The sequence below is a fragment of the Mastomys coucha genome, unplaced genomic scaffold, assembly GCF_008632895.1.
Source record: "Mastomys coucha isolate ucsf_1 unplaced genomic scaffold, UCSF_Mcou_1 pScaffold18, whole genome shotgun sequence".
NCBI lineage: Eukaryota > Metazoa > Chordata > Mammalia > Rodentia > Muridae > Mastomys > Mastomys coucha.
The window spans coordinates 4,422,989-4,445,530 of record NW_022196900.1 but is presented as its reverse complement, the minus strand read 5'-3'; the positions used below and the strand labels follow the sequence as shown (position 1 = coordinate 4,445,530).

At 48.4% G+C, this 22,542-nt stretch overlaps 3 protein-coding genes across 5 annotated transcripts; 1 reads left to right on the top strand and 2 right to left on the bottom strand.

Moving 5' to 3' along the window:
* Window positions 1-1,093: 1,093 nt before the first annotated feature.
* On the bottom strand, window positions 1,094-7,485 carry Ca9 (carbonic anhydrase 9). Its single transcript, XM_031377198.1, has 11 exons — window positions 7,091-7,485; window positions 6,270-6,295; window positions 5,855-6,025; window positions 5,598-5,740; window positions 5,423-5,515; window positions 4,405-4,471; window positions 2,764-2,921; window positions 2,455-2,590; window positions 2,294-2,320; window positions 1,361-1,451; window positions 1,094-1,240 (listed from the first exon to the last, which is right to left on the bottom strand). The coding sequence occupies exons 1-11, from the start codon at window positions 7,483-7,485 to the stop codon at window positions 1,174-1,176; spliced, it is 1,374 nt and encodes a 457-aa protein (XP_031233058.1). The 3' UTR covers window positions 1,094-1,173.
* On the top strand, window positions 5,893-18,630 carry Arhgef39 (Rho guanine nucleotide exchange factor 39). 3 transcript variants are annotated; one of them, XM_031377194.1, is made up of 10 exons: window positions 5,893-5,946; window positions 14,787-15,235; window positions 15,385-15,479; window positions 15,703-15,823; window positions 15,949-16,067; window positions 16,639-16,709; window positions 16,946-17,074; window positions 17,370-17,599; window positions 17,810-17,898; window positions 18,024-18,630. In XM_031377194.1, exons 2-10 carry the CDS (start codon window positions 15,098-15,100, stop codon window positions 18,064-18,066), a joined length of 1,035 nt encoding a protein of 344 aa, XP_031233054.1. In that variant the 5' UTR covers window positions 5,893-5,946; window positions 14,787-15,097; the 3' UTR covers window positions 18,067-18,630. The 3 variants fall into 3 exon arrangements, with proteins under 3 accessions (XP_031233054.1, XP_031233055.1, XP_031233056.1); XM_031377195.1 differs by lacking the exon at window positions 5,893-5,946 and having other exon boundaries at window positions 15,017-15,235; window positions 15,952-16,067; window positions 18,024-18,625; XM_031377196.1 differs by lacking the exon at window positions 5,893-5,946 and having other exon boundaries at window positions 15,017-15,235; window positions 17,799-17,898; window positions 18,024-18,625.
* Window positions 18,233-21,833, bottom strand: Ccdc107 (coiled-coil domain containing 107). Its single transcript, XM_031377197.1, has 6 exons — window positions 21,642-21,833; window positions 21,419-21,570; window positions 19,531-19,588; window positions 19,357-19,447; window positions 19,169-19,281; window positions 18,233-19,093 (listed from the first exon to the last, which is right to left on the bottom strand). Exons 1-6 carry the CDS (start codon window positions 21,745-21,747, stop codon window positions 18,885-18,887), a joined length of 729 nt encoding a protein of 242 aa, XP_031233057.1. The 5' UTR covers window positions 21,748-21,833; the 3' UTR covers window positions 18,233-18,884.
* Window positions 21,834-22,542: the final 709 nt, after the last annotated feature.

Sequence of the window (22,542 nt, the reverse complement as noted above, 5' to 3'; positions counted from 1 at the left end):
AGGAATGCTGGGAAGGGACTAGGGGTGAGGAATGCAGGTATCATCTAAGATGGAAGTGTTCCACTTGAGGAAGTCAGGGAGAGTACAGCCCCCACACACCTGGACTAGCCATAAGGTTCCTGCAGACTTCCAGCTCTGGGACTGTAGAAGTTATAGGAGCGGGACACCCCTGAGCTTGTGGAAGTTATAGGAGCGGGACACCCCTGAGCTTGTGGAAGTTATAGGAGCGGGACACCCCTGAGCTTGTGGAAGTTATAGGAGCAGAACACCCCTGAGCTTGCAGAAGTTGCTTTGTTTTCCCAGCAGCCATAAGAAATTAATATAACATCCTTTTGATGTGAGGAATAAAGGCAACTACACAAATTTTATTAGGAAGATTTATATATACATATGCATATATATATATATATATTTTAAATAATTGGTATGAGCCAGGCATGATGGCACATGACTGTAATCCCAGCATTCAAGAGGCTGGGTCAGGAGAATAGAAGGTTGAAGAGAAGAGACTAGAAGCTTAGATCAGTGATAGAACACTTGTCTAGTAGGTAAGACCCTGGGTTCAAACTCCATCACCATACACACACAGTTCAAGGCCAGCCTGGCTACACAGCAAGGTCAAGGGGTATATAGCTCAGTGGTAGAACATTTGACTGCATAGTAAAAGCAAGAATTGTAGGGTGGTGGTGGTAGTGGTACATACCCCCAGTCCCAGCACTAAGAAGGCAGAAGCAGTCAGATCTCTGAGTTCAAGGCCAGCCTGGTCTACAGAGTGAGCTCCAGGACAGCCAGGGCTACACAGAGAAACCCTGTCTCAAAAACCATCAAAACCCAGCAAGAATTGAGTCCAATCTTGCTTTTTTACTATAAGTTCCTATCACAATAGTTTAAGGAAAAGAAGAGAGTTAAAAAGATGGAAATGGCCAGGCGGTGGTGGCACACGCCTTTAATCCCAGCACTTGGGAGGCAGAGGCAGGTGGATTTCTGAGTTCGAGGCCAGCCTGGTCTACAAAGTGAGTTCTAGGACAGCCAGGGCTACTCAGAGAAACCCTGTCTCGAAAAACCAAAAAAAAAAAAAAAAAGATGGAAATTATTTCATAGTGGTTACAAAGAAGTTGTATAATGGGCAGGACAGGACACGGTTTCCAGACTCCTTTAGCTGGTTTCTCCTTATCAGGCTCCAGTTTCTGTCATTTCTGCCGGGCTGTAGCTAACTCTATCTTTGGTCCCACTTCTGAGCCTATAGAACAAGGAACGAGAATCAGAAAACCAACTCCGAATGAGAGTTCATTGGCAGTCTGGGAATTCTGGGTTACATACAAAAAAATGTCTGTGCCCAGGGAGGGCCATAGATAGATACCTGTGCTGCCTCCTCAGCTGTAGGAGGTGTAGGAGGAAGGCAATGCTGGTGGCAGCAAAGAGAAGGCCGAACACCAAGGCTAAGATGTCACCTGGAAGGGGGAAAAGGGCTGCTTCAGAGGATGCCAGGGGGTTCCCTGCAAGCTGGCTTCCCATACTCCTGCCTGACCCTTTCCCCAGTGAGTGTTCAGGCAGCCCCCAGGGCTTCGGTCTGCACAACAGGCCATCTGGAGGGCAGAGGCGGATAGTGAGAAGGGTAAAGCAAGCACTGTTCCCCCTCCCAGCAGCTAGGTGAAATGTGTGTTGGGGGAGGGGTCTCACAGGAAAAGTCTGGAGCTTCATTCTGACAACTAAGCCAGAGGTACAGGTCTCTTACCTGACCCACCCATCACATTGATTTGGGAGTGAAATTTATTCTACAGAACAAGTAAAAACTAGGGGTTGGAGAGATGGCTCAGTGGTTAAGAGCACTGACTGCTCTTCTAGGGGTTCTGAGTTCCGTTCCTAGCAACCACATGGTGGCTCACAACCATTTGTAATGGGATCTGATGTCCTCTTCTGGTGTGTCTGAAGACAGCTACAGTGTACTCACACACATACATAAAATAGAAATAAGTCTTTAAAAAAGAAAAAAAAAGAAAAAGTAAAGACTAGCTCCGGGCTAGAGAGATGGCTCAGTGGTTAAGAGCACTGACTGCTCTTCCGAAGGTCCTGAGTTCAAATCCCAGCAACCACGTGGTGGCTCACAACCATCCGTAAAGAGATCTGGCACCCTCTTCTGGTGTGTCTGAAGCCAGCTACAGTGTACTTACAAATAACAATAAATAAATCTTAAAAAACAAAATTATTTTAAGACTAGCTCCTGGGCTAAAATACTAAAAGGGTGTTTCCCTTTCTCCTACCGGCATCGAGAACAAGAGGAACCCAGACTCACCAGCAGTGATGCAGGAATTCATGTGGACTGAAGAGATAAAAGGAGACATTAGAACCAGGGCCCATGAGTACCTGTGACAGACTGTTACAAATGAAGACACAGGAAGAGGCGGGACCTGTGACTGGGGATGTGGCAACAAGGGCTATCAGATAACTGGGCACCTGGCTCAGGGCTGCTGTCCACTGTGGCAGGGAAGGAAGTCTCAATCATTCGCCCATTCAAGGGTTGCGTGGTTCGGAAGTTCAGTTGTAGCCGAGAATCATGAGGTCCCCACAAGGAAACAGAGAGAGTATGGAGCTGGGGGGTAGGGGGTGGGGGTCAATAGATAGTACAGGCTCAAGACAAAAAGAAACGAGGGTCCCCAACCCTCTTCTATCTTTACTGCGTGGCCCTTTCCTCATTTCTTCCCACATTTTCATTTTCATTCTTCTTCCCACATTCACCGTGTCAATACCGCACCCCATTCTTACCTGCTTAGCGCTCAGCTTCACTGTCTCATTGAACACAGTCCAGATGACCCCCTGGCTGCAGGGAGGTGTGGTCAGAGACCCTTCATATCGGTAGTAGCGGCTGAGGTCCAAGGGCAACAGTGCAGATACATCCAAACCTGGGATCTCAATCTTGGAGCCTACGGATAGGGTCTGTGTTGAGGTCTCACCTAGATCACCACCACCACCTCAATCTCCCCTTGGAAGCTTCCGGGACAAGCATAGTTTTCATGCATCTTACTATGTGTGGATAACCCAAAAGGAAGTAAAGGGCTTTGGGCAGTTAGAAGAGGCCTTGTACTACTTAACCATCTCTCCAGTCTCAAGCAAAAAGCTCATAAGCCCTCCTTCAGTACCTTCAATCATCTGAATACACAACCATACCATGCAGGACTGCTGACTTAAGCTCAGACTGGAATAAAGCGGAATTGGGATGTAGCTCAGTGGTGGGGGCCTTTATTCTATCTAGTGAGCACACTCCCGTGAATATATAGACAAGTAGAATAACTTATAAATACAGAATAAATAATATAAATATAAAGAAAGAAACAGACACAAGCCGGGCCATGGTGGTGCACGCCTTTAATCCCAGCACTTGGGAGGCAGAGGCAGGTGGATTTCTGAGTTCAAGGCCAGCCTGGTCTACAGAGTGAGTTCCAGGACAGTCAGGGCTATACAGAGAAACCCTGTCTTGCAAAACCACAAAAAAGAAAAAGAAAAAAGAAAAAAGAAACAGACACAAAACTTCTATGAGTTTCAGTTTATCAAAACACCTAAAAGTCTAGTAAAGTGGGGTTTAAAATGACTCAGTCACTGGGAAGGGAATGAGCTTTTCCACTAGAGTGTTTTTGCAGCTTTGGATTTAAGGCTTCATGCATGCTATGTTCTTGCTCTACTCAGAGCTATAGCCCCAGTCTTTTTAAAAATATATTATTCATTTAATATATATGAGTACACTGTCTCTGTCTTCAGACACACCAGAAGAGGGCACCAGATCTCATTACAGATGGCTGTAAGCCACCATGTGGTTGCTGGGAATTGAACTCAGGACCTCTGGAAGAGCAGTCAGTGCTCTTAACCGCTGAACCATCTCTCCAGCCCTAGCTCTATTCTTTATGAAGACATGATCTCAAGTAGCCTAGGCTGGCTTGGTAAGTAGCCAACCTCCCAAAAGCTGGTATTATCAGCATGCGCTAGCATGACCTGCTCTAAAACATTCATAAATATAAGACATTTGATGTTTATAAATGATAGATAGTTCTCCAAAAAACAAAACAAAACAAAACAACAACAACAAAAAAAAAACCAAGTTTAGCTTTCCATACTCAGTCTTTGGCTTGTTTTTCTCTATTTTGCTTTTTGTTTTGTTTGTTTTTGAGACCAGGTCTTACTATGTAGCCCTGACCAGCCTAGAACTCTGTAGACCAGGTAGGCCACCATAGCCAGGCTCAACTTTGCTTGTTTTGTCTAATTTTATTTTCCATCTGACTTTGATTTCTAATTGTTGAGCCTGTGGATGGTGGTTTCCCTACCCCATGTGTCTCTTATCAGTTTAGTTATCACCAGTCAGAGCAGGTCATGAGCTCCTTCCATATATGTCCATTGGGCAAGCCACCAACGAACCTTCCTCAGCGATTTCTTCCAAATGGGACAGCAACTGTTCGTAGGCACTGTTTTCTTCTGGGCTCTCCTGCAGGGGTGGACATGGGATACGGTGCTAGGCAGATTGATACAGTTTCTAGGACTATATAGCTGGGTGCCTGAACATTTGATGGGGTTCCCATAGTCTTCCTCCATTCCTCACCTCTAAGAATGCTGGGGAATATACAATCTTATTAAAATTCTATTACTCTTGGTTTGCAAATGAATTAACAATGGCTCATTGAAAGAGGAGGAGTTTCCTAGGCTGCCTGGCTCCTCGAGACCTAGGCCCTGCCAATTTCCATAATTTCACTCATCATTGTTCATACACACACACACACACACACACACACACACACACACACACACGTGCGTGCCATGGTTTCCTGAAGAAAACATCATGTATTTTGTACCTGTGTTACCTCTGCGTTCACTTTAATAACTCATGCCTACACGCTGCTCCTGGAGCACTTCTCTGAACTTTGTGCTGTGAACGTCACACTGGTGAGTCTTATAGGCGTCCTCACTTCCTGGCTTCCTCCTACCTTGTCGTGTGCTTTCTTGATTATTATAGGTGCAAAGAGGTCACTGAATACTGCACTTCATGAAGGGGACGTGAGGGGCCACAGGAGCAGAGAAATGACTCTTCCTGGGTCTAGCTTGTTGCTGTGGCTCCCTGACTGGTCTCTACTCTCGCTTTGCTCATGCTGACCTCTCTTTGTGCAGTATTCCTCCTTGTTTTCGACCGGTGAAGGATTTAAGTTTCACCTCTGCTGTGTCCACTGTTTTTAGTGTTCTTCACTTATGACTGTCAAGCCAGCCTTCCTCCTAAAGGAAGCCTTCTGGTAGTCTGCGTCCTGGGTTCCCTGCTGGTGCTGAATGAATGGACAAAGGAGTGAATGGGGCTGGGAGCTAATTGACCAGCTTGAGCTTGTGCTGGTATGGTGTCTCTGCTAGCGAGATGCATGAACCCACAGGAAGTGAGTGGCGAATAGGGTACCTGCAGAAAGGCAGCCAAAACCGCCAGGCCTCCTGGGCGACCCAAGGCTTCATGAAGTTCTGAGAAAGCAGTACTGAGGTGAACCACATGAATCTAGAGAGGATGTAAGAATCAGATAGCTGCCAGACCTCTGATCACACCCTCTTGGCTCCTCTTGGGATAGCCCAGTGCCCACCTCAGCAGGGAAACGGTGGCCATTGACTGTGTGTTCTGAGCCTGGGTGATCTGAAGTTCCCCAGTGTAGATGCAGCTGCAGGGCCCGGTATTCCTGCCCTGGTCCCAGAGCCATCTTCAGGCCCGGCGGCAGAGTCAGCTGTACTGCATGAGGAGTGACAAGTGAGACATCTACCCACCGGTGAGCACCAGCAGAACTCCTCTGAAGCACAGCTTGGTTGCCACTCCCCTCCACAGGTCCCGCCCCAGACACCTCACCCGTGTGGCCGTTGTTGCTCAGGCTCAGTTCCGGGAGAGGCTGGAGCTCATAACCCAGTAGTTCCAGAGGTTGCAGAGTGCGGCAGAATGAGGTGAGCTCCAGGCGGATGTCTACAGGGGATTGAAAGCGGCCAGCACAGGCTGGGGACACCTGGGGCCAGAGTAGGGTGCCTGGATGAGAGGAAAATGTACAAGAAGCCTGGCGATTAACACAAGAACCGTTAGGATAAGTGAGGGGTGGAGTCAGGACGCTTGGAGGCGGGTGGGGAACCGGGGTGGAGGGGCGGCGCGAAGGCAGGGAGGGGCGCTTAGAGTGAGGACCTAGATCCAATCTAGAGCTACTACTGGGAATGTTGGTGCAGCGGATCACAAGGGCTGGGCTCCCAGATTGGGTCTATAGCCGGTGTTGTCTTACCTCCATAGCTCCAAAGACTGTGGCCACTCCCTGCATAAATGAGAGGAATTAATAAGCCCATTCTTATAGCCCGGTCCCTTCCCAGTGCCCAGAATGAAAAAGATTCCCTCCCGTTCTGGCAGGAGTGCCTCACAACCCCGGATGTCTTACAAGAGTGTTGCAGGTAATAGGAATATAGCAAGGCTAGTGTAAAGCACAGTGGACTACCTCCAACCATGACTCGCCACCGGAGGAGCCATCAGTAGACCTACGGATAGTTTGCAAACTCGGGTCTGTAGTGCGGCTTCAGTTTGAGACCCAAATCATCATTCTTTATTCTTTACTCACCCACCTTCCCGCTCATCCCTCTTTCCTGTCTAAAGTTCCTGGCTTAGAGCCAAGAACGGCGCACACACCTGAAATCCCAGAACTCGGAGGTAAAGGCAGGTAAATGGCAGAAAATAGTTCAAGGCCGACCCAATCTCCACAATAAGACCCTGTCTCACCCTCGGCCCCAAAGCAAACCAAAGTTCCTCCACTTCTTCCCACACTGCAAATCATAGGTGAGTGACGGCTGTGAACTCCAGTGTGTCCTCCAGAACCCCGCTTCTCTTCCCTTTTCATCTCGTCATTCCCCCCCCTCACTTATTTACCCCCTCTGTTCACTCCTCAGTTCTATTTCCTCTTCAATTTCCCCCTATCCTTGGCTTTTTTCTTCTCCCCTTTTAGGGGCAAAGGCTGCCTACTAGAGTACAATTGCCGAATGCTCTCTGCTAGGGTTGTGGGGTAGAGAGGGGGAGGCATAAACTTACCTGAGTCTAGATTTGGAAGTTAATGACCACTTGCCTTTTTCATCCCCGTGGGAACGTTGACTGTCCTCAGGAGCCTCTAGAGTCGGTAGATCCCCTAACTGGAGCGAGTCCTCCTTTCTGGCTTTAGAATTAACTTCAGGCAGATCCTCCCCACCGGGTGGATCCGCCTCTCCAGGTGCATCCTCTTCACTGGGCAGATCCTCCACGCCCAGATCATCCTCCCCAGATGAACTTTCTCCCAAGGAGGGCTCCCCCTGCATCCCGGACAGGTCCTGGGGATGAGCAGACACTAGGAGCAGCAGGAACAGCAGCAGCTGCACAGTAGGGGCTGGGGTCGACAAAGGGGCCCAGGGGTTGGGGCCTAGGGAAGCCATGCAGCTGACTGGGGTGTCCCAGGACACACTGCGGACGGGCTGTACGTGCATCGGAAATAGGAGCTGGGTAGGGGAGGAGCAAGCCTTGAGGGGAGCAGGCTGACTCACAGTGCCCTTTTGTAGAATGGAGCCAAAGTCCCACAGGTTCAGTCTGGCCCTATGCCCCCTCCCCGATACCGAAGCCTGAACACTGGTCTGGTAACAGGTAGGGTTGGGGTGAGGGGCGGGTGTGTTCATAGGCAGAAGGTTATCAGGATCACCAGCTCAGCTTGGAACCCAAGGCACCACCTGGCACTGTATAGGTTCTCCCTGGCACCACCCAGCTCCTGGCCTCTGCTAGGCCTGGCCTGCTTCCCGGCCCTGGCAGGCAAGGGGAAAGAAGGAAGTTGGGCCCCCGTGGAGTTGGGCTGAGGAGGCAAGAAATCCATGCATATATCTTGGCCCAGTCAGGTCTTGGGTAAAAGGCGGGTAAAGATGCTAGAGAAGCCTAGGGTTGAGTAGGTGGAGGTGGTCACAGCTAAGTAGAAGGCAAATTGAGCCTGATTATTTAAGTATACATATGAGACTCTGATGGCTCGCCACATTGCCTACCAAAGTATGACCACTTTATTTCCTGACTTCAGGTCTTCAAAACCTTACCCAAGAAACCAGTCTTGTCTCTTGGTTTTCCCCATAATGTTCTGGCTAGATTATTCCTGCATGTGTGTGTGTGTGTGTGTGTGTGTGAGTGTGTGTGAGAGTGTGTGAGCATGTGCGCTTGCTCGAGTGCACACAAGCACATGCACTTTTTTGCTTTGTTTGTTTGTTTGTCTTTCAGTGCTGGAGACTGACTCCAAGGTGCCATGGGTGCCATGCAAACTCTTTCACTGAGCTATACTCCCAGAACTAAACTATTCATTTTTCTTTCCAAACTTTGTACTGCTTTTGTGGATCTCCGTGTCGGTGCCTAGAATGCCATTCGTGTTTGGACGCTGTGTTTGTTTAATACCTACGGTATGTTAGGCACTGGGCTGTGGATTAGGGATGCGGAAATGAAAATGAAGGCTCCTATCTGAGCTCTTCAGTGAGTAAGGACAAATATCATAATTCCCCCTCAAGGAAATATGGGAGCAGGTTAAATCTGTTCCTGTCTTTGAAGCAGAGGTAGAAAGCCCCACGAGGAGGGGGTTGATAATCACAGTAAAGAGAATGGAATGCCAGACAAAGAAGAGACATGGAATATTTTGAATAGAGACTAGCCAGATGGCTTAGTGGGCAAAGACACTTGCCACCAAATCTGATGATCTGAGGTGGAACCCCAGAATCGACATGGTGGAGAAGAGAACCTACAAGTTGCCCTTTGTCCCCTCCCCCATGTGTGACATGGCACATGGACATGCACGCGAATGTGCATGCACATACACACACATCAAATAAAGAGATGTAAAAAGAAGTCTTTTGAAGAGTGTGACAGAGCTCAATTCTCACATCAGGCCATGTGGGAAACAACTATGACATGGATTTCACAGTCGGTCTGATTCTTTATGAATCAGGACAGAGTGAAAACAGATGGGACTCCCAATCTGTCCATCTAATGAACATTTACCGAGCCCCTCCCAGTCTCCCTGACGCTGCTGCTGTCTCCAAGCGTGCAGCACAGAATAGCAGACAACCCTTAGTCCAGTAGCTCACATTCCCAGGAGATCCCCGTGGCCTCAGCAACTATAAGAGAAGAAGGCCATTTCATGCCCATATCTAAGATTATGCAACAAGCAGGCACCAGTGTGGGTGTCTAGGTTAACTGAATGCATTGAGTTATTTTTATTCATGACACATACAGTGACATCCCATGGCTCTAGGTAACCCTGCTATTCCAGCTTCTCTTTGAGAGCCTTCTAGATGATTCTTGATCTAAATAAAAGATAATGCCAGGTACAGACGTGTCCAAGGAACCTCATTTGAGGGATCCAATCAGGTTTAAATTTGGTTATTTTTATTTCATGTGCATCGGTGTTTTGCCTGCATTATATTTGTATGAGGATGTCAGAATCCCTGGAACTGAAGTTTCAGACAGTTGTGAGCTGCCCTGGGAATTGAACCCCGGGTTCTCTGGAAGAACAACCAGTGCTCTTAACCTCTGAGTCATCTCCCCAGCCCTACACTTTGGTTTCTAATGTTTGTAAACCAACATGGTATTTAATGTTTTCATTATCTTACTTTTCTAAATCCCTTCTATTCTTTGGCTCAGCTCCTAGACAGTTTTTTCCAGGAAGCTTTTTTCTCTTTTTTGGAGTTTAATTTTTAAGTGTGTGTGTGTGTGTGTGTGTGTGTGTGTGTGTGTGTGTTTGGATGTGGAGGCCAGAGGACAACTTTGTGAAATCGATTCTCTTCTACCTTTATGTAGATTCCAGGGATCAAACTCAGGTTGTCGTGGGCCACGGGAGCAGAGAGGACCATGGGAGCAGAGAGGACCGTACTGTTAATTGCAGCACGGGGACTGCATGGATACCTTTCTCCAACACCAATCTCGGTGCATACTCAATTTCCTTCTTTCTAAATATTCTGAACATTTCAGTCTTGTCAGGATTTTCGTATGCTTCCTGGTAGCACAAGATCCCACGTCTCTAGGGATGCTTCCTCCTTCCCTGTAGGCTTCCTGCCATCATGTCATGCTTGCACGGCAAGTGGGTCTATCTGCTGAACCATCCCGCTAACCCAAGGGAGCTTTCTGAACCAACTTTCTGCCCTCTTCTGTCTGGAAGAGTCTAGTGGTGCCTTTGAACCACCGCCGTTCTGTGCCTGACCTCGGTTATAATTTTGCTTACAATTTAATTCCTATTAAGGTGATTTATGACATTTTATCTGCTCTTACTGACCTTGTACTCCATGAGAGAGGGCTCATGGACTCAATCTTTATTCAACAGTTATCATTATATATTTTCTTCCCTGCAGAACACCTTGTCAGGTACTCTTATCTTAGAGGTTCATTGTCAATGACTTGTGCCAAAGCACAACGACTCCCCTAAACTCCCCATTTGTTGTTGTTTGGGACACGGTCTAATTTACTATGTAGTCCAGGCTGGCTTGGAACTCACTTTGTAGCCTCAAACCCTAAATAATCTTTTTGCCTCAGTCTTTGTGTACTGAGATTATGAGTATGTACAATCATGCCTAACATGAAATCAGTTTTACGGTACTTCAAATTGTCTGTCTGTCTGACAGTCATATTGCACATCAAAATTTCTATGTCTGAATAAAGCTGTCCTCCATGTACTCACCTGAGAAGGCAGGCAGCCAAGGGTTCTAGGTTACCTTTCTGGGAGTGGGATGTGGTCGCCTAGCACACATGAAGCCCTGTTGGCCTTTCTGAAGCTAAGGGCAGCACCATCCGGGACATTTTGATGCATCGCGTACGCTCTAAACAGTGGGCTGTTTTAACAACCTTGCTTGGATTCTGGCGCAGGGAAGAAACACTGTAATACCTGAACTGGAGATGTCAAAGGCAACCTGTGATAACAGCTAGTCTAGTCTGGGATGGAGAGGCCACAGGAGCCGAGGGGGCCATGCTGTTAACTGGTGCTTGGGGCTGCATGGATACCTTTCCGCAACGCCGATCTCAGTTTTACTCATTTTCCTTCTTTCTAAATGTTCGGAACATTTCAGTCTTGTCAGGATTTTTGAATGCTTGCTGGCGGCACCATGAGCCCGCACCTCTAGGGGCAGCTCTCCCTCCCCTTCGCAGAGCCTCTTCTCTGTGTTTCAGAGCCCAGCTCTGCTTGTAGGCGTAACATTTGGTTATAGTTTACTGACTTTCCAAACATTCTTCTCTAGTTGTGTGTCCCTTAGTCTTCATGTGGCCATTCCCCTGGTTTGGGTGGAGATGTGGACTCTGATCCTGGATCACACCTTTATAACTCGGGAGTCTGCCAAACCCTAAAACAAGTTAGAGCTCGGGGCGCTTGTATCCTGAATCTAACCAACCGGGGTACTCCGTGCCTGGCACAGGGCACCTCTGCGGCTGTTTAAAGCCAAGTCTTTGGTCACTGGGATCTGTGTTTCTAAAACCTGGGTTGCAGAAGACAGTTACTCATTGGTAGAGTAGGAGAAAAGCCTCCTCCCTAGTCATGGATTGGAAACAAAAATCAGGGCAGGCAGTGGTGGCACACTCCTTTAACCTCAGCACTCAGGAGGCAGAGGCAGGTGGATCTCTGTGAGTTCAAGGCCAACTTGGCCTACAGAGAGTTCCAGGACAGCCAGATCTACACAGAGATACCTTGTCTCAGAAAAACAATTTAAAAAAAGAAAAAAAAGAGGAGGAGGAAGAGGAAGCAAGCGTCAAAGCTGTTTTGAGCTGACCTTTAGTTCCAGCCCATTTCACTTTTATTCCTAGGGCTACCATAAAAATTACCACAAACCCATAAACCAGGTGTCTTATGGCAAAGGAAAATTTTATTTTATTTCAAAGTTCTGTAGGTCTTAAGTCTAGAGTATACTGGCAAGACCAGGCTGCCTCGGAGGCTCTGGGGAAGCCCCTCTTGCTGCCACTTCTGTATTCTGGTGGTGTACACCTCTAATCCCAGCACTTGCCAGGCAGAGGCAGGCAGATCTCTATGAGTCTGAAGCCAGTCTGGTCTACATAGTGAGTTATAGGCCAGCCTGAGTTACATGGTAACAGTAATAATAAACAAACTGGACAACAGCAAGCATTCTCAGTTGTATCTGTGAAGACCCTTTTTCCAGATAAGGCTACACTTGCAAGTCTGGGGGTTGCCATGGAGATGGAAATGAACATGTCATTATGTAGCCCCATTTAGTCCATCAGTGTAGGGGAACTAAAGTGGATGCATTTCAAGATGTCTTCAAGGTGTCTCCTCAGCCTCACCCTCTTCTACCTCTTCTACCAAATGGACAATGCTGCTAACCCCACTTCACAGTGGGCTCTGTTCCCAGCCCCTCTCCCACCCACCTAGAGAATATTCACAAGCTGGTGACATACTCAAACATACCCAAGACCAATTGTGCCCCAGACACTGACCTCCACCACCACCTCTTCCTCCTCCTCCTCCTCTTTCTCCTCCTCATTCTTAGATTCTTCCATTTGTCGTGTATATGTGTGTGTGTGTGTGTGTGTGTGTGTGTGTGTTTATATGTACCACAAGCTGATATGTGGGTGATGGGAACTGAGCCTGGGTCCTCTGCAGGAGTAGCCAGTGCTTTTGACCTCTGAGCCATGTCTCTAGCCCTGTTCTCTATCCTTACTGCTTAGGCTTCTGTGAACCACATGGCATTATCTGTGCTTGTCCACATCTGAGCTCTACAGACTGTCCTTCATTTGCTTCTCTTTTGTTTTGATTTTTTGAGGCAGGGTCTCACTATGTGATCCAGGCTGGCCTCAAACTTGCAGCAGTCCTTCAGCCTCAGCTTTCCACTGGGATTATAGATGTAAGCCACTAGACCAGGCTCTCTCCATTCACCTGAGACAGTGTCACCAATTTTCCTGGAGCCCAAACTGAAGAAACAGTCTGGTCCAAACACCCCCTTTCTCCAAGGCTTTCAGGCTGCTCTTCTCTTGTCTCAGTGAAGCATTTTAACATTTTTAGGATTCTTAGAATATCAGAACTCGAAGGAGCTTAGAACCCTGGCAGTCCCCTGCTTCTTGGCTGGGGGCCCAGATTCCTGAGAGCCCAAAATGGGTCTAATGTTTCTTACAGTTAGTTTTCCAATATGACATGTATTTTATAGTTATAAAATAGCGCATGCCCAAAGCAGGAAATGTGAGGAGATGGAGAAGAATATCTCCCCACTTGTTCTTTCTTAGACCCCCTAACCTCAGCATTCCACTGTCTGGTGCAGGGAGGCACCCGTTTGTTCAATTATCTTCAGTCTCATCACCCAGAGATTAAAGACCACAGTTAGGTTTTCATAGCTTAGCTTTCCAGCCTTTTATGTTAATTTTCGTGCAGCTCTGTAGATTGCCTTTTCTTTCTCTCTCGGCATTATTCTTACTAAAAGTTTTTCCCATTTTGATAGCCCTGCCTGGCTCTTTTTTTTAAAGACTTATTTTATTTATATTATATGTAAGAATGCTGTAGCTGTCTTCAGACACCAGAAGAGGGAATCAGGTCTTGTTACAGATGGTTGTGAGCCACCATGTGGTTGCTGAGATTTGAACTCAGGACCTCTGGAAGAGCAATCGGTGCTCTTAACCACTGAGCCATCACTCCAGTCCTAGAACATTTTTATATTTAAAAAAGTGTGTGTGTGTGTGTGTGTTTTGCCTATGTGTAAGTTTGTGTATCATGTGTATACCTGGTACCTGACAAGGTCAGAAGCAGGTATCTGATCTCCTGGAACTAGAGTCGAAGATGGTTGTGGGCCACCATATAGGAACCGGACCTGGGTCCTCTGGAAGAGTAGCCAGTACTCTTAGTCAATACACTATCTTTCCAGCCCCCACTCCCATTTAAAAATATTTATTTTTATTATTTTAACATTATGTGTGTATCTGTATGAGAGATGGCTAGGCAGTTGAGAGTGCTCCCTGCTTTACCAGAAGACCCAGATTTAATTCCCAGCATCCACATCAGCTAGCCACCACTGCCAGCGACTCCACCAGCTCCAGGAAGAGTCCCAACACCCATGTTAAATGACCACAACTGTCCATGGCTCCAGCTCCATTCCTCAAAGTCTTAAAGTAAAATTTAGAGCATTTTCTTTTTAATAAGGTAATGCAGTTAGCATAGCAACGCTTTGTCTTTTGTTGGAACTGAGGAAGGAAGATTGTGGGGAGAGGGACTGAGAGGAGTGAAGGGAGAGGAAACTGCGGGTGGGATGTATTGTATGAGAGAGAGAGAATAAACTCAAACTATCACATCACTGACTCCTCTTCACCGGAAGCTAGTTGGTGGTCAAGCTTAGATCAGTTTGAAAAAAACATATATATATATATATATATATATATATATATATATATATATATATATATATATATATGAATGACTGGGGATGTAGACAGCAGAGTGCTTGCCTAGTATGCATGAGTGGGTTCCATCCCAGTACCTCATAAACGGGATATGATGGTGCGAGAATAATCTCAGCACTTGGAAGCTGGAGGTGGGAGGATAAAAGCAAGGTCATGCTCAATCAAACACAGTTCAAGACCAGCCTACATTATAGGACCCGATCTCAACGGTGACAGGAAAATAAAATGTACAAACAAACATTAACGTAAATCTTACACACTTTTGTCCGAAGCTCAAAGGTTCATAGTTAGTGAAAGCACTGGGGATGACTGGCCAAGACTCACTTCACTGTCTGGCATAGGCTTAGAACCTAGTACGTACCTTAATCATCCCCACATTTTCAATTATCAGTTAGACACTGAAGCCTTGTCAATGTCTGCATTTTGGAGTCTCTCGTCTCCGTGTTCAGACCGTTGTGTCGCCTTAGCGTCTGGCACCGAGACCACACCTGGGACTCGCGCGACCTCGCCGCACCTAGAGCGCCGCCCTGGCGGGTGGGGCGGACACAAGCAGTCGAGCCCCGCCCCGCAGGCGGCTGCCCGCGCATGCTCTATGCTGCGCACTCGGCTCCTGGACCGCACCCCCGCGGCCCCGCCCACCGAGCGGTTGGAATTTGAATCTCCGGCGCGACATTGCGGGAAGAGCAAAATCCTGGGTCGAGCATGGAGAGTCCGGGTTCCGCCGCGTGCTGCCCGGTGCTACAGCAGCGTGCTCGTTGGGAACGGAAACGTGTCTGCACCGCACGGGAGCTGCTGGAGACCGAGCGGCGCTACCAGGAACAACTGGGGCTGGTGGCCACGGTGGGTCTCGGTGGGGGTGTGGGAGGGTCAAAGACCTTGCTTTCCCCGAGGTCGGGAGTTTAGACTGACCTCTACAGTTTCTGCCTGCACCTGGCGTTGGCTTCCTCTTGCCATAGACGAAAAAAAGTTTTTTTTTTCCCTCTCCACAGTACTTCCTGCGGATCCTGAAAGCCAAAGGGACACTACGCCCACCAGAGCGCCAGACCTTGTTTGGGACCTGGGAGCTCATCTATGCTGCCAGCCTGTGAGTGGAAGAGTTGCAGGGAGAGGGAGCATCAAACCTAGTCAGAAAGGCCAAGTTCATCTGCCAACTTTCTCACCTGTGGGCTTGGCCCCATGCCTTAACCTGCCGGCGTCTCCAGCTAAAATGGGATAATAGGACGACCTCGAGGCAGGGTTACGGGAAGTGTATGAGGGAGTGTAGAGTAGTTGTTGGCTTGCTCTTTTACTGCCCCTTGCCCACACAGAGAGCTGCTTCCCTATCTGGAAGAAGGACAGTGGGGGCCGGGACTACATGGCTTCTGCTCCCACCTAGAGCTCTACACCCAATTTGCTGCCAACGCGGAGAGGTCTCAGACTACCCTTCAGGTAACCTGCAGTCTGTGCCTTCCTCTTTTCCCCTTAATTTAGAGACCTAAAGTAATTAGTCTCTTCCGTTAGAACCCAGACTCTTGCTAACATCTCCCCGAGGTGAACTCTCCCTCTCAACCCAGAAGCAGCTGAAAAAGAATAAGCGTTTTCGGAGGTTCGTGAAGCTTCAGGAAGGTCGCCCTGAATTTGGGGGTCTTCAGCTCCAGGACCTGCTCCCCCTGCCTCTGCAGCGGCTCCAACAGTGAGTGTGAATCCCCCTAGACTGGAGCTAATCATCTCAGGTTGCATAACCAAGGCCTGTAGCTCTGTGGGGATGCCATTCTATCCCAACTCTGCTTTTCTGGGCCAAACTGCTTCTAAGAAGCTTTTACCAGAGTAAATGTTGACCCTCAGGGGTATCCAGGGTCTGCAGCATCAGATCTGAGCCTGTAGGACTGTATTCTGAACTGTATTCTGAACGGAGGGAGCCTGTACCAAGGTCTGAGACAGGTTCTGAAAAAGCTCTGGGAGATGAGGGGTTGGCCAAATCTTGAAGTTCTGTGCCAGGGCTCATAGGCTGTCTGTGGGAGCCTCCTTGGTTTGATTTGGTTTCATCTTCTGACCCAGTCTCCTGATTCTTCGGTGAAGGATAGAAGTGTAATGTGAACCCAGATTCAGAGTCCCAGGTTAAAGAGGGGCAACACAGGAGGCATGCCTTTCATGACTGACAATTAAGAAATGAGCGTCAGGGAGCTGATCTTCAGGTCATATGAAATCAGGGCATTTAGCCTGGCTCTGCCTCCCTCCCTTCTCTTTCAACTGTCCCCTTCCAGGTATGAGAATCTTGTCATGGCTTTGGCTGAGAACACAGTTCCCAACAGCCCTGACTACCAGCAGCTCACACGTACGTACTCAGGCAGAGGCTGCCTGTCCTGAATGCAATGTCTGGTATGTCCCTGTCTTCCATGGAATGTACAGTGTCCCTAACTGCCCTGCCTTTTCTTCAAGAAGCTAGAACCTGACCCAGACCCCCCCATTCCTACCCCCAACTCCCACTCCCCACACTAGCTTGTCTTTCACTACCAAGAGCCACTCAAAGCCAACGTTCTGTTGGAAGTGAGGCACAGGGTGTTGTTCCAGGGGCTGCCCGCCTGGTAAGTGAGACTGCCCAGAAGGTCCACGCCATCGGCCAGAATCAGAAGAATGACCGGCATCTGCTGCGTGTCCAGGCTCTACTCAGTGGACGCAAGGCAAAAGGCCTTACTTCAGGTAGACCGTGGACTTTGCCTCCTCAGTCATTCGTTGTTCCTTGCTTATTCGCTTCTCTTCCTCTACAATGCCAGCTTGTTGGGCTGGCAAGATGGCTCAGTGGGTAACATGCTTGCTGTATGAACTGAGTTAATCCTGGAACCCACATAAAGGTAGAAGGAGAGAACTGACTGTGGTAGAATGGTTTTCTGGCCTCCACATCGCCACACACTATTACCCCACCCCAACTTCCGGTTTCTTTCTTGTGGTCCTATGGATTTTTGAGCTGTACAGTGATGTCTCTCTCATTTTCAAGGACGCTGGTTTCTACAGCAGGGCTGGCTCTTAGTAGTGCCTCCCACTGGGGAGCCTCGGCCCCGGATGTTCTTCCTTTTCTCTGATGTGCTCCTCATGGCCAAGCCTCGGCCCCCCTTGCACCTGCTGAAGAGTGGCACCTTTGTCTGCAAAGCTTTGTACCCTATGTCCCAGTGTCAGCTTAGCAGGGTCTTTGGCCACTCAGGAGGACCTTGTGGTGGCTTGCTCAGTGTAAGTAGTAGATGGGAAATCTGGGCCCCAAATATACTTGAAGTAGTTGTAGACCAGCCCATCACTTGGGCTAGCTCCCTTCTCATGAGAATATGGGGATTGTTGGGGCTAAGGTTTCATACTTAGTCATAGCCTTATCCCCAAGTTAGCATCATGAAACCAGTGAGGGCCCCAGCCTGACTTGCTCTGAACTAAGTAGTTTCTCCCTAGCTGTCCTTTCCCCATGAGAAGCTACTGCTTATGTCTACTGACCAGGAGGAGCTGTCACAATGGCACCACAGCCTGACTCTGGCTCTTAGGTAAGCTATGTCTCCCTGGCGAGCATGCTGGGAAGGAGCAGCTCCTCTTACAGCCCATCTCCCCATCCCTGTGGGCGACTGAGTACAGCACTCATTCCAGTGACCAGACTGTTTTCTTCCCACAGAAGCCAGAAGAGCTCGACCCACAGAAGTGTCACTGCGACATGACATTGTAATCTACAAATGTGCTGGGCCACATTTACAGCTATCCTGGGATACATGTGGCAGCTGGGCACGCCTACGGAGAATCTTACAAATTCCAGAACTCGGGATACTCAGGGATAGGGCAGAGCCAGGAACAAAAGAGAATGTACTTCAATTGAGCCTCTGTTGAACAAGCCCCTTTAATGCCATGCCACTGAGGAGCCTGTAAAGCTCCTGCTGTCTGTGGCCAGCTGTCTGTTCCATTTGCAGCTTTGTAAAGGCCATTTTTTTGTTGTTGCCTATGGTTTCTTGTTTTATTTTTGAGAAAGGATCTTACTATGTGACCCAGGCTGACCATGAACTTGAATTCCTTCTGCCTCAGCCTCTCATATGTTGGGTTTATAGGTATGTGCTGCCAAACGTGGCTACTGTATATAGTTTGTTTTTTTTTTTTTCTTGAGACAAGGCTTCGTGTAGCCCAGGGTGGCCTTGAACTCTAGATCCTCCTGAACTACCTCCTATGTTGTAAAAGTTCTATAATTTATTTCTCCACTGGATTTTAATAAAATGCTATTTTGTTTTTGCAAAGGCCTTCCTGTCTAAACCATGAGAAAATGGAGTTTGAGCCTTGATGGCTGGCATATGGGTAGGCTCAGAAACACAAGGGAAGAACTGGAGCTCCCTCGGTCTTCTCCGTTCACATTCTAGAAGGCAGTCTCTCTTTTCCTAATAAGGGAAGCCCACTTGGCTTATGCACTCTGTGTGTGTGTGTGTGTGTGTGTTTGTACAACTGGGAGTGGGAAAAGCACAGAGGAACACCCAGTACAAGACAACTATTTTTACTAAACCTCCTGTGATTGCCCCCTATTTACTGCTGGACCCTTTGTCACTGTCTTGTGCCACCTTCTCCTCAGCCCCTGCTCCTCCTTCCAGGAGGGAGCTAGGTTCCATGTCTCTGGGCTCCAGTTTATAGGTTCTTCCCAGGCCTCACTGCTTCCAGCTGCCTCTTGGTCGTCTTTCCCCAGGTCTTCAGGAAAGGGTATGCTGGCCTCTGTGAAGGAGAGACCAGCTTGCTCCTGTTTTATAGCCATTGTCTCCCAGCCATAAATGCCTCCCAACCTTTTACCTAGTTCTGGAACTTCCACCCCTGTGCCAGGCTTGCAGTCTTGTAGAAGGTGGTGAATGGTTCTTAGTTTTGTGTTTAGAAGTTCCCGCTGGGTTCCAACCAAAGTAGTTACCCTGCAGAAATACCCATTCAGAGGCTGCCCAGTCGGTCTCCTCGGCTCCCACCTCACCCACTCCACGAATCCTCACCGTTCAAAAAGGGGATCCAGCTGGGTCATCAGGTTGTTCAGGTGCTGTTCCGTCAGGGCCAGCTGTTGTGTCAGCTGCACCAGCTCTTGTTCTGGGAGTAAGGTAAATGGCATGGTTACTCCTGCAGTCCCCTGATCTACTCCATCCCCAGAAACCACCAATTACTCAACCCACCTGACTGCAAGGATTTCTTCTTTTTTTCCTCTCGGAGAAGAGCGGCCTCATCTGGGCCCTGTTGTGGAAGCAGATAAAGGGAAAGCTGCAGCAAAGGCCCCAGCACCTCAGAGCCAGTGAGTCGAGGAACAGAGAGAAAGCTCTGGGCATCCACCTCGGAGAGTCACAGTTGTTTCTAGTCCAGCTGCTTACCCAGAACATGAAGCGACGTATCAGGATGCCCACACATGGCCAGACTGCTAAAGCACTCTTGGGATGTGAAACTCTACAGTAGGAATCTGAAGACTGCTCACACCCCTGCCTCCTTATCTAGCATCCCTATACTTCGCCACTGTCTTTGAGATAGAGTCTTACTAAATTGTCCAGACAGGCCTTGGACTTACAATTCTCCCTCAGAGTAGTTGGAATAACAGGACTGTGTCACCGGTTCCTGTTCCCTCAGTCTTTGCTGGTAAAAAAAAAAAAAAATCCCCAATCTGTTTAATTCACATTACCCCTGTACTGGCTGGTTTTCTATGTCAACTTGACATAAGCTGAAGTTATCACAGAGAAAGGAGCTTCAGTTGAGGAAATGCCTCCATGAGATCCAATTGTAAGGCATTTTCTCAATTAGTGATCAAGGGGGGAGGGCCCATTGTGGGTGGTGCCATCTCTGGGCTGATAGATAGATAGTCTTGGGTTCTATAAGAGAGCAGGCTGAACAAGCCAGGGGAAACAAGCCGGTAAGGAACATCCCTCCATGGCCTCTGCATCAGCTCCTGCTTCCTGACATGCTTGAGTTCCAGTCCTGACTTCCTTTGGTGATCAACAGCAATGGGGAAGTAAGTTGAATAAACCCTTTCCTCCCCAACTTGCTTCTTGGTCATGATGTTTTGTGCAGGAATATAAATCCTGATTAAGACAACCCCCATTACAGATTAAAACAAAACAAAACAACAAAACCCAACAACAAAAAACCATCTAGTATCTTTGCTCTTAAAGACAGTGTCCTATGGCTTATTTTTAGGATAAAATTCTCCCAGTGTTCTGATGGGTAGATAAAGCACTTTCCTTTAATTGGAAAGTGGGTTATAACACACGGTGAAACTGTCAGCTGCATACATCTCTTCCACGGGTCCGGCATTTCTTCTTCCCAACTGCTTAAATCCATGCATAAGACAGGAATACTGGTCTCGAACCCACAGAGCTGTTCCTGCCTCTGTCTCCCCTGAATGCTGGGATTAAAGAAGTCTAACACTACGCCCGGCTAGAATCTATTAATCTATCTTTAAATTCCGATCTTCATCGTAGCCTGTCAAGTCTGCCTGGGCTCCTTAATCTCATCTAGTTTTATGTTACTAATTAGTTTAGCCTCTATTTCCTAGTGCAAGTAATTGACGAGAGTTGAAGATATGGCACTGGGTGGTAGGTACCACTTTCCATGTCAACAGTTTCAAATCCATCATCAGAACGTACTGTCAGTTCACATTTCAGGGCTTCCTTCCCAAGGAGAACACGAAACGGCTTGGTGTCTGGGCCACTAGCCACTCTGTTGCTGCAGCGATTAACTCCTTGGGCCAAGGCTGGCGCCTCAGCAGTAACTTCTTTTCTTGCATTTTGACACTAGTTGGGTTAAAATCCCACTTACATCAGACACTAAGTGGATGAGCTCCAGTATGAAAATCGCCCTTCACTGGAGGGAGGAGTAAAAGTAACGGTCATGAGCTACAATTTCTCACTCAGCACCCTTACATCCTCTCTGGATCCTCGAACGCCCCTATAATGTGGATAAACCAAGGAACTAGTCTTCATTTTACAGGTAGCCGGGAAGCGGGGTCTTGTTCTTGGTACGGCAGCGCCCCCAGGAGATGAAGGCCCAGGGCTCCCACAACCCACCGCCATACCGCACCTGCAAACACTTGAACAGCACAAAAGCCACAACGGCTGCGGTATACAGAGCGCCCAAAGACAGCGATCCGGCCCGGGCCCGCTCGCGCTGGTCCTTGGGTGGCGGCTGCCGCCGAGGTTCGGTGGCCCCGGGACTGACCTGGGAGCGGCGTTCTGTGGATTAAACCCATCGGTTAGCTTCTACCAGGCAGTCCCAGCCTCCCCCCAGCAGCAATCGCTGGTACCTGGGTGTGCCCCCAGATCGGGGCTGGAGGGCTCTCCGAGGACTCCAAACAGCGCAGACACAAGCAGCAGCCCCAGAACACTCAACAAGGGGCGAGCGCCCGCCATGCCTGGCCCAACAGAAGGGCGCGCCGGGGTCCCCGCGTTCCAGCGCTGGGCCTCTGGTCGTAGTGCGCACGCGCAGCAGACCACACCTACTTTTGGTTCTGGATCGCACCAGGTAGCCACGCCCATCTCGGGGATGGGTTTAAATCATATTTGCATAAACCACGCCTGCCTAGCGTTTCTACATTAATTAATGTCCTATCTATTTATAGTTTTCTTAAACAATTATGTCCCCCAAATCTTTCAAACTAAAATATCATTCCTAAAATGATGGTTCGTTGCTTTTAAACCTGAAGAGACCAATTTTCTCACCATAAGCAAAAAATAAAGCGTTTCGTAGAGTTATAAAATGATTGTGGCTGGGACTTTGTATAGCTCGCTCTGAAGGCCTGTTTCCTAGGCTACGTACGGGGGACGTGTTCCTTATCCTTACGCCTAGGGGAAAGTCCCCGGACCTTGGGCAGAGAGTGCCGCGTGCACACGCGCGTAGACCTCCCCCGCGAGTCACTGTTAGCCCGCCAAGAAGCGATCCCTCCGGGGCTAGCCGAGCGGCGTGCGGCGGGGGCGTCATCCGTCAGCTCACCTAGTAACGCAGGCAGTGCGACCTGGCGCGCACCAACCACACGGGGCTCATTCTCAGCGCGGCTACTCTTTTTTTTATTCCTATACAACCTTCAGAGCCAGATGTGAGTGTACTAATCAAGAACTCAAGGTCACCTTCTCCTAAGAAAAAGAAGAAAGAAAAACGAAACAAATCTGAGTTTCTAATTTATTCTTTCTTTAATAGTACAAAAAGAA

Excerpts from the sequence above, each read along its gene's own strand:
- Ccdc107 (XM_031377197.1), bottom strand. The coding sequence starts at position 21,747 with ATGGCGGGCGCTCGCCCCTTGTTGAGTGTTCTGGGGCTGCTGCTTGTG. Across the intron at positions 19,589-21,418 it reads TGCTGTTCAAGTGTTTGCAG|GGCCCAGATGAGGCCGCTCT; the intron begins GTGCGGTATGGC and ends CTTCCACAACAG. Across the intron at positions 19,094-19,168 it reads GGTGGAAGTTCCAGAACTAG|AGGCCAGCATACCCTTTCCT; the intron begins GTAAAAGGTTGG and ends TCTCCTTCACAG.
- Arhgef39 (XM_031377194.1), top strand. The coding sequence starts at position 15,098 with ATGGAGAGTCCGGGTTCCGCCGCGTGCTGCCCGGTGCTACAGCAGCGT. Across the intron at positions 15,824-15,948 it reads GGTCTCAGACTACCCTTCAG|AAGCAGCTGAAAAAGAATAA; the intron begins GTAACCTGCAGT and ends CTCTCAACCCAG. Across the intron at positions 16,068-16,638 it reads CCTCTGCAGCGGCTCCAACA|GTATGAGAATCTTGTCATGG; the intron begins GTGAGTGTGAAT and ends GTCCCCTTCCAG.
- Ca9 (XM_031377198.1), bottom strand. The coding sequence starts at position 7,485 with ATGCACGTACAGCCCGTCCGCAGTGTGTCCTGGGACACCCCAGTCAGC. Across the intron at positions 4,472-5,422 it reads TTTTGGCTGCCTTTCTGCAG|GAGAGCCCAGAAGAAAACAG; the intron begins GTACCCTATTCG and ends CCACCCCTGCAG. Across the intron at positions 1,241-1,360 it reads CAGCTGAGGAGGCAGCACAG|GCTCAGAAGTGGGACCAAAG; the intron begins GTATCTATCTAT and ends CTTGTTCTATAG.